Here is a 16,615-nt window from a genome sequence, read left to right on the forward strand (position 1 = left end):
CAAGCCGATTACGGGATCTGAGAGTGTTTTAGCATGGGCATTAATATGATGAAAAAGGCGTATATTGTCTCCTATAAACCTTTGTTTAATAAACCCCGTTTGATCTTTGTGAATAAGAGAGGGGATCACTTTGTTGAGTCTCAGTGCAAGAAGTTTTGCCATGATCTTGTAATCTAAATTAAGAAGAGAAATGGGGCGAAAATTTTTAACCAAGGTAGGGTCTCTGTCAGGTTTGGGAATAACTACTATAGTGGCCTCAGTGAAGTTGAATTGTTTGTCTGGATCAGAATGGAGAAATTCATAGTAAGAAAGAAGATGAGGAGCCAGGAGATTACGAAATTGTTTAAAAAATTCATTGGTAAACCCGTCAGGACCTGGGGCTTTGCCGGTAGGTATAGATGATATTGCGGCTTCTATTTCAGATACAGTAATGGGAGAGTCCAGTTTTAATTTCACAGAGTCCGATAAGGTCGGATGAATCAAAGAAGCAAGAAAAGAGTCTATCTCCGATTCTGAAGCAGAAAAATCAGATTTATATAAAGTAGTATAGAAGTTTTCAAACTGAGAAGAGATCAGAGACCGGGTTTTAACCATATGTCCCAATGGGTTTTGAATGGCTGTGATATGAAGACGTTTGGATTTAGTTTTAAGATATCTAGCCAAGGGGCGTCCCATAAGGTTGTCTCCCATATAATGTCCAGAGGTTGAGATAAAAATATCTCGTCTAGCAGTACTGGAGGCTAAAGTGTTAAATTCGTATTTAAGATTTTGTATACGTTGAAAAATGGATGGATCATGTAAGTGGGTAGACATATGTTGTAGTTCTAACTCTTTGATAGAAGATTCTAATTCTTTCTCTTTTTTCATGGCTTGTTTCTTTTTCCAAGAGGCAAGATTGATAAGTTCACCCCTAAGGGAGACTTTATAAGCCTCCCAGACAATGGATGGGCAAATTTCTGGATCTTTGGAGTTGAATTCGAAGAATTCAGCAGTGAAAGATTTAATTTTGTCAGCTATTTCTGAGTCTAAGAGTAAAGCATTGTTTAGCCTCCAAGAAGAAGATTCTTTGTGAGGGGCAGAGATAAGTAAGTGTAGGGAGGTGGCCGCATGATCTGTAAGAGAAATTGGGTGAATAATATTGTTTGCAAGGTCTTGAATGAGAGAGGAGGATATAAGAAAGAAGTCTATTCTTGAGTAGGTATTATGAGGTGGTGAATAGTGAGAGTATTCTCTACCTTTTGGATTAAACAAACGCCATGGATCTACAAGGGAGAAGGCATCTTTGAGGGCGTGTAAGGCTGTGAATGACTTGGATTTGGAGGGTTTGCAAGTAGATGATCTATCAATATAAATATCTTGAATTTGATTGAAATCGCCTCCAAGTATTAAAGAGTAAGTTTTTAAATAATTAGTTTTTAAAGTGAGACCGGGAGACCAGGGGGATGACGGTGGAGAGGAAACTTGCCGACCTTTTGGGGGGGTCCCCTAGTGTAGCAAATGGTATAATAGCAAAAGAAAAAAGAATATCCATTGAACAGAAGCCTTCAACGTAATCAAAATATATAACACATCTTGACTATAAACATATTGTCTGAACTTAAAGTATATAGCTGGGGAGTGTGTGATCTAGTGGTTAGAGCTACAGCCTCAGCACCCTGAGGTTGTGGGTTCAAACCTCACACTGCTCCTTGTGACCTTGGGCAAGCCACTTAATCCCTCAATGTCCAAGGTACATTAGATAATGTGAGCCCACCAGGACAAATAGGGATAAATGCGAGTACCTAAATGTGATCTGCCTAGAAACTTACTCATAGTGCAGAATAAAAGTGTTACAAATAAAAATAAATAAATATAGTGTGCTCAGTAAAACATACACACCAGCAGGGTTCGGCAGATCCTAAGTCAAATCTCCATCTTTCAATCACTGCACACTCTCAATTGACTTAAGTGTCATTTATAATAATTGCAAAATTCAAAAATCAATGTGTGAATTCCTTATGAAATAAATAACGCACTTATCTAAAAAGAAGCAGGTTCCAGGTCCCAACATGGACCACATTATACCTATACAGTATGACTTCTTCGGAGAACCCAAAATTAAGGAGTTCAAATACTATATATACTTTCAATAGCATGGTCTCTCCTATAAACTCTATCAGTAAGTAATGCAGAAGTTATTAAGTACTGATATTGCTTTAAGTACTGGTTTTGATTATAATAATTAATTTTGGTGTGCGTGCTTACTGAGACTACCCTATTTGAGTTCTGTGGAATTGGGATTAATAAGTGTTTCCAAGAGAATTCAAAGATGATATGGTGATTGAAGGTGGATAGACATTTTTTGCTGCTTACAGTCACGTTAGATAAAATCATGATCAGTGTGTTTTCCTTATATATATATATATATATATATATATATATTTATTATTTTTTTTTTTTTAACAGAAAATATGCTTGAAAAGGGATAATTGGACTTGTGCTTAGGGAAATAAAGTAGCTAATATGTTTCATGATTGAGAGAAGGGCAGATCCAGAATGCTTTATTCATCAACCAGTTCACTGATAGTTGATCTCTCCTGCGACCTTTGCACTAGATTTTAACAGCTGTTATTTTTTGTGTGTGTTTGTCCATAAACTCACCAGTTTTTCCAAATAGCTATTCACCACAGTCTTTTCTCTGGCTCCAAATGTGCAAACTTGAATCCACAAGAGCCAAAAAATGTATGGGGTTCTCTGCGGCTTACAAAAGAAAATTGAAACAGTAACAATAAAAACAAATGACCTAGAAATTACAAAAATTTCTTAAATAAGTTGGTTTTCAATAATTTCCTGAACTGCTGGTAAAAGACGGAGCTAACTAACAGATTTACACATTCTTTATCACAAGAAGCTGCCTGAAAAGATAGGAGTAATTGAAAATAGTTCTTGTATAAACAACCCTTTACCAATGGAAAAGCAAACAAATTACGATTATGTCTTTGGCATTGTGAATGAATGAATAAAAATGATCCACAAGATAATCAGGTGCTAAACCATGTAAGACTTTATAGCAGTGGTTCTCAACCCTGTCCTGGGGACCCCCCAGCCAATTGGGTTTTCAAGATATCCCTAATGAATATGCATGAGAGAGATTTGCATATAATGGAGTGGCAGGTATGCAAATCTCTCTCATACATATTCATTAGGGATATCTTGAAAACCCAACTAGCTGGGGGTCCCCAGGACAGGGTTGAGAACCACTGCTTTAGAGCATATACAACCAAACCTAAATCTAACTCTGGCCTCGACTGGTAACCAATGTAGTCTTTGGTAATAAGGTGACATCATCTGATATTTTCAGATTGAAAATTAATTGGACTGCTGTGTTTTGTATGATAACATAACAATCGGTTTTATAATGCAGGACTGTAAACCTCTGTGCATTTTACAAAAGAATGGAATAACTTAGTTGCTCAAATATTTAGTAAACAAGTACGTTTTTAATGTCTTCTAAATTCTAAATAGGTACCGGAGGTTATAGTTAGAAGGTCTAAATCTTTACCACAGAATGCTGCCTGATAAGATAGAAGGCAATGATGATATTTGTAAAATTTGCATCTTTTAATGGATGGAAAAATGAAGTTTGCATGTGAGTGTCTAGTGCAGGAGTGCCGAATATGTTGATCACGATCTACCGCTTGATCGCAAAGGCAACAGGAGACTGCGCCTGAAGCTGTACAGTAGGGCTGCCTGATTCGCCAATTTGAATCGATTCACTTTGGTGAATCAATTTGTTTTTTAAAAAAATCGTGCTTACCGATTCGTTCAGGTTTCCTAAAACAGGAGCGGCAGTGCTGCCTCTTGCTGGCCGTCCACTGCCACTGCTGCTCCTCCTTTAGGGGACCCCTTGGGTTAGTTAGGAAGTGCTACAGAAGTACATGGAGGGAGGGAAGGGGTCCAAAAAGAAATGCATATGCTGGACTGGGGAGGGGAGAGAAAGGAGGGGGAAGAAGAAATAATAGGCCTAAAAACAAAGGAGAGGGCGAGAGATGGTGGACAATGGGATTTAGGGAGGGAAGGAATAGAAAGGGAGAGAAGTTGGACACAAGGGATGGTGGGGAATAGAGAGGATAGGAGGGTAGTTGGGAAGAGAAAGGGAGAGCTAGTGGACCCTGGGGTGGTGGGGAAGGAGGGAGAGATGCTGGATGAAAGGGTAGTTGAGAAAAGGAGAGATGGTGGATCTGGGGATGGTAGGGGTCCATCGCTGCAGCTACGGGGATGGAGACGAAAAAAAGGAAAGATGCCAGACCTCCGGGGGAGGGAAGGGAAACGGAAGGGGAGGACAGAGATGGAGATGGATGGTTAGCACGGAGAAAGAAGAAAACGACAAATGAGCAGGAAACTCTGGCATGCGAGTTATCAGAAGATGCTTGTCACAGAGCCTGGGACCAACATGATTTGAATAATGACCAGACAACAAAAGCTAGAAAAAATAATTTTATTTTTTGTTTTGTGATTACAATGTATCAGATTTGAAATGTGTATCCTGCCAGAGCTGGTATTAGACCGTGAGCGTGAGCTGGGATTTAACAGAGAGAGGAAAAGTCTTTTTTGGTTTTGTTTACACCACAGCGACAGTGTGGGTAGAAGAGGGCAAAAGGGGTGGGGTGGGTGAAGAGGCTATAAAATAAACCCACCAGGATGTTTTGAAAAAAACACCCAATTGGGCAGGAAAATCGGATCAAATTGAAAAATCAATATAATAAGCTGAATTGAATTAAATCAAATTTTTTTCCCTGAATCGGGGAGCACTAATGTTCAGTTCACCTTTCAAACACCCCCTCCCCTTCCTAGCTCTTACCCCTCCCAATCACGAACCAAGTGCGGATCCAACTTTACTAGTGATCCACGTTTTAAGGAAAAAGTCACTGCCATCCTCAATGTCCTAGTAACCCATCTCTACCACAAGGGCACCAGCCGTCTCCATCACGAACTCTCGCGAGAACTGCTAAGGTAAACGTTGCCTGTGAAAGTCATGAGAACTCTGAACAGGTGGCGAGCAACTAACAGATCTCTCGAGAACTGCAAAGAGATCGCACGGATCGCTATAAAATCTCGCGAGGGTTGGGTGACGCTATTCCTCTTGTTTTCGAGCAGGGAGGGCGGAAGTAGTTGCAAGGAATTGCATTCTGCCATACATGTTCATGCTGTTATGCAAGGTAAACAATATATATTTTAAATATAAAGTACACTCTTACCCGAACTTCCACCGGCAGCCAATGCAGTTCTCAAAAAAAAAGGTATAACTCAACTTAAAAATAAGTTAGTCTATGAAGATTTTTCTGATAACCTGCTAAGTAAACTATATTACATTAATCCAAAATACTTTGAATTAATGACTGTATCGACAGGCTAAAAGAAGAAAAATATGGTCTAATAAGAACATAAGGAGTTGCCTCCACTGGATCAGACCAGAGGTCCATCCCGCCCAGCGGACCGCTCCCGCGGCGGCCCATCAGGTCCGCGACCTGTGAAGTGGTTTCTGACCACTTCTATAACCTACCTCAAGTTCTATCTGTACCCCTCTATCCCCTTATCCTCCAGGAACCTATCTAAACCTTCCTTGAACCCCTGTACCGAGTTCTGGCCTATCACTTCCTCCGGAAGCGCGTTCCATGTGTCCACCACCCTCTGGGTAAAAAAGAACTTCCTAACATTTGTTCTAAACCTTTCCCCTTTCAATTTCTCTGAGTGACCCCTAGTGCTTGTGGCTCCCCACAGTTTGAAGAATCTGTCCTTATTTACTTTCTCTATGCCCTTTAGGATTTTGAAGATTTCTATCATGTCCCCTCTAAGTCTCCTCTTCTCTAGGGAGAACAGCCCCAGCATTGTGGTGTGTAATTTTCACAACATATAGAAACATTTTCTTAATAAAGCATCTGTATTTGAATTCATTGTGAGATTTTGGTCTAAAATAACCCTTAAGAACATAAGAATTGCTGCTGCTGGGTCAGACCAGTGGTCAAAGACCAGCGCCCTAACAGACTAGCCCTACCAACACACGTTCTTGTTCAGCAGGAAGTTGTCGAACTTTGTCTTGAATCCCTGGAGGGTGTTTTCCCCTATGACAGACTCCGGAAGAGTGTTCCAGTTTTCCACCACTCCCTGGGTGAAGAAGAACTTCCTTACATTTGTACAGAATCTATCCCCTTTCAACTTTAGAGAGTGCCCTCTCGATCTCCCTACCTTGGAGAGGGTGAACAACCTGTCCTTATCTACTAAGTCTATTCCCTTCAGCACCTTGAATGTTTCGATCATATCCCCTCTCAATCTCCTCTGTTTGAGGGAGAAGAGGCCCAGTTTCTCTAATTTTTCGCTGTACTGCAGCTCCTCCAACCCCTTAACCATCTTAGTCGCTCTTCTCTTGGAGGAGTGTGTGGCGCAGTGGTTGGATCTACAGCCTCAGCACCCTGGGGTTGTGGGTTCAAACCCCGCGCTGCTCCTTGTGACCCTGGGCAAGTCACTTAAACCTCCATAGCCCCAGGTACGTTAGATAGATTGTGAGCCCACCGGGACAGAGAGGGAAAATGCTTGAGTACCTGATTGTAAAAACCGCTTAGATAACCTTGATATTAGGTATATAAAATCCTAATAAACTAATAAACTTTCTCTGGACACTTTCGAGTAGTACTGTGTCCTCCTTCATGTACGGCGACCAGTGCTGTACGCAGTACTCCAGGTGAGGGCGCACCATGGCCCAGTACAGCGGCATGATAACCTTCTCCAATCTGTTCATGATCCCCTTCTTTATCATTCCTAGCATTCTGTTTGCCCTTTTCGCCGCCGCCGCCACACATTGCGTGGACGGCTTCATCGACTTGTTAATCATAACTTCCAAGTTCCTTTCCTGGGAGGTCTCTCCAAGTACCGCCCCGGACATCCTGTATTCAAAAGTACCGCCCCAGACATCCTGTATTCAAAATTCCATTCAAATTTATACTCGTCTCTGTTTTTTCTTGCAAGGAGTAGCATAGAAGAATTTTCTTTTTTTCTGTATTTTTAACCTAAATTCAGTCATCCATAATTCTACAGTTGTGATTGTGGTAGAAATGAACTGCATAGATTGAGAGAGTGATTAATATATTGGAATTGCAATAGTAATATCATCAGCATAACTATAAAATATCACACCTAACTCAAATATAACCAATGTCCCAGAGATGACAAATAGACATTGAAGAGTAAAGCAGAGAGAGGAGATCCCTGAGGAACTCTGCAAGATTTAATCTGCGCAAGAGGTTTTTAGTGCCAGCCGGTGCACTGCTCCGAAGCTCAGAGTTCTTATGAATGTCGGAGCAGCACAGAGCATTAAAGGGGGGCATAGTTATTAAAATAGAGATGTTAGTCTTTAATTGTAATTGAATAGTTAGTTTATGTGAGTTAAATTTGGACTGTATTTTTAAAGAATCTTAATTATATTACTTAAAATCTGAGACTCGGGTCCAAATTTTTCTACTCACGCAGTGTCTTCAAATCTGTTGTAGTGTGGACCTGAAAAAGTTCTTGTCCTTGAGGGTTTATGAGTACTTCCTTCTTGAGTTTTTCTTCAGGTGTCAGCTTTCCTAAGATCTCCTTGGTGACCACTGAATTCTGCAGCCTGGTAGCAGAAAGTAACGTGTTTTAATTCAGAGAACAGCATTAATTGCATTAACTTGTTTTGCTTTGTTTTAATATGTTTGCTATTGATAATTGAAAAGCTGTATATTCAGATCAAACCATTTTATTTATACAAAAAGACCAATTTTAAAGTACATGCATTATCATTAGCTTAATTAAAGTATCTGTGCCATTCAAAACAAAGACCTTAACTATGGTTAGTATACTCTTTGAGATTCATTTTTAATTTAATTGTGATTTCTATACCCACTGTACTAAATTTGCTCAGGTTTTTTTTTTTTTTTTTAAAAGCTATAACAGTGCCTCGAAAAAACCTGATAGGTTTAAGTAACTCTGTAACACTAAGGGCTCCGTTTTTAATGCACACACTGGATTAGCACACGGTATAGCGTGCGCTAGCTGAAAATCTACCACCTGCTCAAAAGGCGGTAGCGGCTACGCTATTCCGCACGTTAATGCTCTAGTGCGCCTTTGTAAAAGGAGCCTTAAAATTGGGTACATTTTCAAAAATTGTAAGTTATATATTGTAGGTAATTGCCCTTTAGAAAAGATATTATTTAATATGATGTTTATGGCTAGAATTTATTGCATACTGCTTCATTCAGCCTTATATAATTTTGACAGGCAACAAGAATGGGTAAATCAGCAACGTGAAGAGATTGAAAGGCAAAGGAAGCTCTTGGCAAAGCGTAAACCTCCATCTACAAATAATTCTCAAACAATAGTGGCGAGCTCTGAACCAAAGCAAAGGAAAAACAAAGCTGTAAATGGAGCAGAAAATGATCCATTCTTGAAACCTAGCTTACCACAGCTGTAAGTTATGTCTTCTCTTCGTTTTCACACAGATTGTAAGTAACTATGTATTACTGTTTAATATAAACAGGTCCTGTGATCAGAAAAATAGGGATAACATGCACCATCTAAAAGCCAATTGTGTTTTGGAGAAGGAATACACAACGTTGGACAATTGCTTATCTTTCCCATTAACTGTGCATTCTTTAGTTCATATCAGATTTGTATTGCTTAAACTCTGGAAATCTATGTGAAAGGGAAATAGGGGTGATGGAGAATTATCCTTTTTATCCTTATTTTGATGCAGAATTTTATTGATCAGTATTTCACAATCTGATGTATTACCTGGATAACAGAAATGTATGTTTAAATTTTTTTCTGACCTGGCAGTTTTCCTCTAGCTCCTTTTGAATTCCTTCTTATTCAAAAGTAGCAGTTATTGCAGAGCTTCCCAAACTGTGGGTCATTACCCTAAAATGAATCATAAAATCTATTTTCTGTGTCATAACCAAGAGGATTGGGGTGGGGGTGGGGGGCTAAAATATCAAAGACCAGTGCCTCCTGACAAATCTGTGCTATTAGGCCCGTGTGGGCTCATTGCAAAACAAGGAATGATGATATTGTCAGCAGTGATGCTACAGGAGATCTGGGAGCAGCAGCATAGATGAAAGGTACTGCAGGGGTTCGTGTATTTTCTAAGGCTGTGATAAGAGGGAATGGTCACAGAAGGCTTGTTTAGCACTCATTTGGGCTGTGGTGCTAAGAGCTTTCATTCAGAACCTTCCAGGGATTTTTCCTTTTTGTATCTCCTCTTAACTCAGTTTGGATAACAGCCAGATGCGTGTCCCTACCTTTAGGTGTACAAGGTATCTGCCCTAGGGCAACAGACAGGGCAGTAGTGCCAGCAAGATAGCAGCAAAGCAGCACTTGAAAGCTTCTGTCAGCACAGCAGCAAGCCTTTGAGTACTTGTCTTTGTGTCTGCAGAGGCCTGCCATGTCTCTCCCCTCTGACAGCTTTGTGTCAGAAGATGCCAGAACCCTTAGACCATGAGCATGTGCGGTGCTCAAAGCCCACTAGTACTTTCCATTACATTTTGCAGGAGTAACCTTGGGCAGAGATAGGTACAGTTGCAACAGCAAGAGAAGAGAGGGAGGATGCTGAACATCTGACAGGAAAGGAAAGAAGAAATACTGGACTAGGGGGAAATGCTAGACTTAGGAAGGTGGGTATGGAAGGGAGCAGATGCCAGACATAGAGAAGAGATACTAGACACCAGTTGGAGTAAGGAAAAGGGAGAAATATTGGATCCCAGGAGGGGAGAAGGATATGGCATCAGATGCATTTGGGCTTCTCCCAAATTCTGGTTTAACCTAAAACCTAAATCTGACCATTAGGTGCCACATCATGCTTACAATAGTAACCCTAATCCATAGGGCAGTTTATACTACAGTGGTACCTTGGATTACGAGCATAATCCGTTCCAGGAGCATGCTCATAATCCAAAATGCTCGTATATCAAAGCAAGTTTCCCCATAGGAAGTAAGGGAAACTTGCTTTGATATGTTCCCACCCCCCACCTCCCCCCCCCCGAGGCCAGCAGCACTGCTCCCCCCCACATGAGAACCAGCATTGCTCCCCCTGAAGGCCTCCCACACGAACCGGCACCCCCCCCCCGCCACCATCGGGCACCCCCCCGTCGCCACCTGAGATACCCCAACCCACCCGAACCCTCTTCTTACTTCCAGTGTAGCCTCCGCATTGGCACCGGCACCAGCATGTCCTGTGCATTGGTGCCGGTGCCCGAAAATCTGCTTCCTGTGCCGGGCCTTGAGCATGTGCCGGTGCCGATGCGGAGGCTACACTGGAAGTAAAAAGGGTTCGGGTGGGTTGGGGGATCTCAGGTTGCGGCGGGGGGGGGGGGGTGCCGGATCGCGGGAGGGAAGGTGCCAGTTCGTGGGGGGGGGGCCTCGTACAGCGAGGCAAGCTCGGTTTACGAGGCACCAAGTTTGCGAATGTTTTGCTCGTCTTGCAAAACACTCGCAAACCGGTGCACTCGTAAACCGAGGTAGCACTGTATCTGCCTTCCTTGCCTCACTTACTACTATTCCTTTTGTTTTTCACACTTTCTCTGCTGCCTTCCAGTTCATTCTCTCTTCCCCCCCCCCTCCCCTAGTATTTGCCTACCTAGAATCCACTAGGCGCTCTGCTTTTTTTTTCTTTTTGGGACCTTTGCTCTGGAACTCTTCTATTAGAATCTTCATACTGTTTGTGAAGTTTAAAAATGCTTTAGCATGTAGTCTGGACAAGGCTAGAGAAAATTACAATCATTTTGAAATCAATTCACATTGCCTAAAAAAGTCTTTGTTTCAGAATTCCCAAATGATAAATTATTAAAGGAAAAAGTTAGTCACCCTTCATAATAATTAAAAGGACTCTAAAGCAGTGAAGTGGAGGCTCTTTTCCTATTCTAAAGTAGTAGATCATGCAGAAAATTGTAAGAACTAGGATGTGGGAAAGAAATGTTAACAGAAGTCATAATAATTAAATTTGATCCATTAATGATTTTGGCAAATCTTGTCCAGTATTAAATAAAGCTCATGAAAAATTTATGTTGCAAAATCCCTATCATGATTTTCCTTGAATTATGATGGAAGGGACTGAGGAATAACCAAGGGCTCCTTTTACAAAGGTGCGCTAGCGCTAAAATGCCGTGCACGTTAGCCGCTACCACCTCCTTTTAAGCAGGCAGTAATTTTTCGGCTAGTGCACGCTAATCTTTTGTATGCGCTAAAAACGTTAGCGCACTTTTGTAAAAGGAGCCCTAAATCTCATCTGTTTTCAGTGTTCTTGTTTTCCTTTCAACAGTGACAATCTGTTTATGGAGTAACATGTAGTTTATCAAAAATAGATGCAAATGCACCTTTGCATATAAATTGGTGGTTATATAAGTTGTTGATTCATCAGGAAAAGGACAGTGGATTATATTACTGTATGAATCAGAATTAGAGTAAAAGTAATTTTATGAAGAAGTATTCTAAAAATTGTTTTAGAAACAGAATTCCCTTAATCTGTTTTCCAAACATCAAAACACTTCTTAGCACTCTAAACTACCATACTGCATCAGATCAAAAATTCATCAAGCCCCACATCTAGTTTCCAGCAGTGGCCAATCAGGATCACAAGTAACTTGCATGATTCCATGTTACTTACCCCAAGTTTCTTATTTACGGTATGTCCAAACTTTTTAAACCCAGCTATGCTAACTATTTTATTTCCAACCAGACGGGAATTATGTAGAATCAGATTCAGACAAAGTCGAACTACTAAATGAATACTTCTGCTCGGTCTTCACCTGCGAGGCACCGGGGTCCAGTCCACAGATGCAGGCAAAGCAAAGTTCAGAAGACCCGTTTCGGAATTTTGAATTTACTTCCGGAGACGTCTACGACGAACTATCAAGACTCAAGGTGAACAAAGCCATGGGCCCGGACAAATTACATCCCAGAGTGCTCAGTGAGCTCAGAGACGTCCTAGCGGAACCGTTATCCGTATTCTTCAATCTCTCCCTGAGTACGGGAAGAGTCCCCTTGGACTGGAAAACAGCTAATGTCATTCCTCTGCACAAAAAGGGTTGCAGGACAGAAGCTGCGAATTACAGACTGGTGAGTCTCACATCGATAGTGTGTAAACTCATGGAAACACTAATCAAATTCAAGTTAGACACGATCCTGGACAAGAAGAATCTACGTGATCCCCACCAACATGGGTTTACCAAGGGTAGGTCCTGCCAATCCAACCTCATCAGCTTCTTTGACTGGGTAACAAGAAAACTGGATCTGGGAGAGTCCCTGGATGTCTTGTATTTGGACTTAAGCAAAGCTTTTGATAGCGTCCCCCACCGCAGGTTATTGAGCAAAATGAAATCGATGGGATTAGGTGAAACACTAACCGCATGGGTCAACGATTGGCTGAGTGGTAGACTTCAGAGGGTGATGTTTAATGGTACCCTCTCTAAAACGTTGGAGGTGACCAGTGGTGTGCCGCAGGGCTCGGTCTTGGGCCCGATCCTTTTCAACATATTCGTAAGAGACATGACTCAGGGGCTTCAAGGTAAAATAACTTTATTCACCGATGATACCAAACTATGTAACATTGTAAGTAACAGCAATTTGTCCGACAGCATGACGCTAGACCTGCTTTTATTGGAACATTGGTCCTCGACCTGGCAGCTTAGCTTCAACGCTAAAAAATGCAAGGAGAGAGTGAGCATCCCTCCTGCCAGGGAACTTTGCAAGGGAGTTTGGGGGTTCCCACAGGAGGGAGTGGGCATCCCTCCTGCCAGTGGACTTCATGGAGGGTCCCCTGGCGCAGCTGCTCAGCTGATCATGGCAGGGGTATTTTTCTTCCAATCAGCTGAGCCGGCAGTTTTAGATTTTGAAATGTAGGGCTGCTTATGCTCATCCAAGACCACTGCCAGGAGAAGCCACACCCAGCCTTGGGCAAGTTTGGGTCCCTAGACATCTCCCTGCACCTGCGACAAAAAACCTACAGTGAATGCAGCCTGCATCTAGGTTTTTTAATTTTTTGTAAACGTGTATCCCGATTGGCTGCCACATAGTGGTAGGACGCCTACCACTGCCTACAATCGGGATGCCCATTTATAGAATCAGCCCTAAAGGGCTTAGCACTAACCATTTCAGGGAGATGGCAGTGGGGAAGTGAAGGAAACAAGGAATGAGGGCGGAAAGGTGAACCACAGATGAGTCATTGTCCCTTAAACACGATAGGCCTGGTGGAAGCCAGTCTTAACTGACAGCTCACCATGTATATTTAACAGAAGATTATTCCGAGTAAATGGGGCTATAAAAAAGAATGTGCTGTCTAGTTTATTAAAGCTGGGCAGCTCCATGGGCCACTTTTGAGACAATGGTCATTCAAGGAACAAAGTACTTTGGTTGGAGTATAGAGAATGGTGAGTATAGAGAAGCGAGGTGAGGTGGAGCCCCTAACCAGAATTCCTTAAATCAAGGCATTAGAATTTTAAACTTGTTTTGGTATTTGAGCTAGTGATTTTTTGTTGTTGTTGGTAGTAGTGATGACATAGTAGGCATGACATAGTAGACAAATGGCAGTATTTTAGAGAATTTGAAGCTATTTCAAGTTGGCTTCGGGAGGATCCAGCACAAATAATGTTGCAGTAATCTGGTTTAGAAATAAGAAAAGAGAGTAGAAGAGCATGAAAAGAATCATGACTGAGGAATTCCCTAACAGATTGAAGTTGATGAAGTATGAAAATCCTGACTTTATAGATGAAACCTTATCCCTGAAGCAATGATCACTATGGTCCAGGCACTCCTTGTGAAAATCCAAGATGAAGCTCACACAGCTGGGTGTGGGGCTTTTACCGTATTTTTCCGCTCCATAAGACACATCCTAGATATAGAGAAGGAAAGCAAGAAAAAAGCCATTCTGAGCCAAATTCTCCCTACCAGGCTCTGCACCCAATCCCACACTCCTTGCCAGGCTCTGCACTCTGTCCTCCCCCTCCCTGCCAGACTCTACCCTGTCCCCCCTCTGGTGGTCTAGTGGTAGGCTGGGACAGGGCACAGGGCTAGCCTGAACAGGGCACAGGGCTAGCTGGGACAGGGCACAGGTCAGGCAGGCAGGGCCCCCCTCCCAACAGGGCCCCCACACTAAGACAGGCAGGCCCCCTTTACCTCAATTCCTCTCGCGGTCTAGCGCTGTAGGGCAGAAGCTTTCAGCCTCCTGCCCTTTCCTCCAGCTGACTCCCGAATAGCAGGGCCCTTCCTCCAGCTGACTCTCGCGGCACAGGACAAGGCAGTAAGCATAACGCTCGCACCTGCCTTCTGCACTGCTTTGTCTCTGATGCTGCGTCAGTCAGAAACTGTATCAGAGTCAAAGCGGTGCAGAAGGCAGGTGCGAGCATTTTGCTTCCTGGCTTGTCCTGAGCCACGGGAGTTAGATGGAGGAAGGGCCCTGAAGAGAGATGTTGCTGCTTCGCCGGCTCTTTCCCAGTCCCTATGTCAATGGGAGTCCTCACATTTCAAGCAGGGCAGTGGCAGTATTTAACCTCTGCACTGTCAGAGGTCCTTCTCCCTTTTCTACAGTGCTGCTGGAGCTGAAAACTTTTTTTTTGTCTGCTGTGGTGGTTTTATGCTGCCTTCCCCCACCAGTTCCAAAATCAGGGAGCTGAAGAGACGTGCTTCAGCAACTCTTCCTCCGTGCCGTCATGGAGTGGCGCTGAGGGTAAGCTTGTAGAAAGCAGTGTCTACATAGAGGGAGTCAGCCGTAGGAAAGGGAAGGAGGCTAAAGCTCCTGCCCTACAGCACTAGACCGCTGAAGGAATTAAGGTCCGGGGGGGGGGGGGGGGTATTCGCTCTATAAGACGCACCCTTATTTTCAACCAATTTTGGGGGGAAAAAAGTGTGTCTTATAGAGCAAATAATATGGTATTTATAGATCAGTTTTACATTAATGGAAGTTTGTGTTTCTGGTTTAAATGCAATGCTTTGAGCCATGTATCGCACAGGAAAATCCTTAACTAAAGGTAATGCTAATCCGTTACTCTACCCTCCCCTTGATTGTTATTTCTCCCTCACCGATGGCCTTCCCTATGCTAATCCCTTCATATTCTCAGCTTTGTTATTATAGCTTCATTCAATCTCCCCTGGGCCACTCAAGGGTCCATTTTATCTGGGATGTTGAAGGAAGTTAAGGGATTGGCCATCTTAAGTTTGTTTACAAATTAACAGGTGTGGTATTCCTGTAGTGTTTCAGGAGCATAGTTGTGCCTCTTGTCTCCTTAGAAATTGTGGGGCTTGAGGACATTGGATAACAGGGGCTCAAGATCGCTTCTCTGATTCCAGGAGCACCCAACCTAGGTTCCTCTTAAGGAGACCCTCTGAAGGAGGCCCCTACTATAGATTTTGAGCTCCAAGGTTTATATAGTATTTTTTAGTTTGTGGTCTAGGCAGACATTACTGCTGTTCTGGTTCAGCCCCTCCAGTTGGATGTAAACTTTGGTTTTATCTGTTCATTAGCTCTGTCTTCATTGTAGATATCTGGCTCCTTAAGTTTGGGTGAGGGGGGAAAGAGTGGTCTTAGAGCACAGAGAAATATGATGGTAGATAAAGGCCAAATGGCCCATCCAGTCTGCTCATCCACAGCATCTATTATCTCCTCCTCCCTAAGAGATCCCATGTACCTATCCCATACCACCTTGAATGCAGACATGATATTTGTCTCCACTTTCTCTACCGAGACTATTCCACACATCAACCACCCTTTCTATAAAAAAATATTTCCTTATATTACTCCTGAGCCTATCACCTCTTAACTTCATCTTATGCCCTTTCATTCCAGAGCTTCCTTTCAAATGAAAGATTCACCTCATGCGCATTTATGCCATGTAGGTATTTAAATGTTTCTATCGCATCTCCCCTCTCCTGTCTTTTCTCCAAAGTCTACATATTGAGATTTTTATGTCTGTACCCATATGCACTATGACAAAGACCATCAACCATTTTAGTAGCCTTTCTCTGGACTGACTCCATCCTGTTTATATATTTTTTGAAAGTATGGCCTCCAGAATTGTACATATTATTCTAAATGAGGTCTCACCAAAGTCTTATTCAGGGGCATTAATACCTCCTTTTTCCTACTGACTATACCTCTCCCTATGCACTCTAGAATCCTTTTAGCTTTTGCTGTCACCTTTTCAACCTGTTTTGCTACCTGAAGATTAAACTGCACCATGCAATAATCATTGCATGCCAGATGATCACGCACTATAACATCAGAAGCACTTTCCCTGTTTGTAAGCACTAAGTCCAGTATGTCCCCATCCAGTGTGGGTTCCATTGCCAATTGCTAGAACAGTTCTTCTTGTAGAGAATCCAAGATTTTTAAAAGGTGTACAGGGCAGTGCCACTGCCACCCGGGAGCTGCCCCAATGAGAAGAGCACCATTGGCTGTCAAGGGAGAGGAATTCGGGCTGGTGTGGGAGGTGGGCTCCACCCCCCTCCCCTGACATCCTTTAGAGGTGTGACTTTTTAAAAAAAGTTTAAAGAGTAAATCTACTGGGAGCTGCCTCAAGAAGAAAAGCACCAGTAGCTGTCAAGGGAGAGAAAGTTGGGCTGGCGTGGG

At 42.6% G+C, this 16,615-nt stretch overlaps 1 protein-coding gene across 6 annotated transcripts in view; it reads left to right on the top strand.

The window, feature by feature from the left end:
* The window catches only part of TLK1 (tousled like kinase 1), a 281,093-nt gene that overhangs the window by 200,375 nt on the left and 64,103 nt on the right, over positions 1–16,615 (top strand). For all 6 annotated transcript variants that reach the window (XM_033947201.1, XM_033947199.1, XM_033947200.1 and 3 more), the window contains exon 11: positions 8,281–8,469. In XM_033947201.1, the coding sequence (XP_033803092.1) occupies positions 8,281–8,469 (189 nt within the window). The remainder of the gene's footprint in view (positions 1–8,280; positions 8,470–16,615) is intronic.

This window comes from Geotrypetes seraphini, chromosome 5 (assembly GCF_902459505.1).
Source record: "Geotrypetes seraphini chromosome 5, aGeoSer1.1, whole genome shotgun sequence".
Taxonomy (NCBI): Eukaryota; Metazoa; Chordata; class Amphibia; order Gymnophiona; family Dermophiidae; genus Geotrypetes; species Geotrypetes seraphini.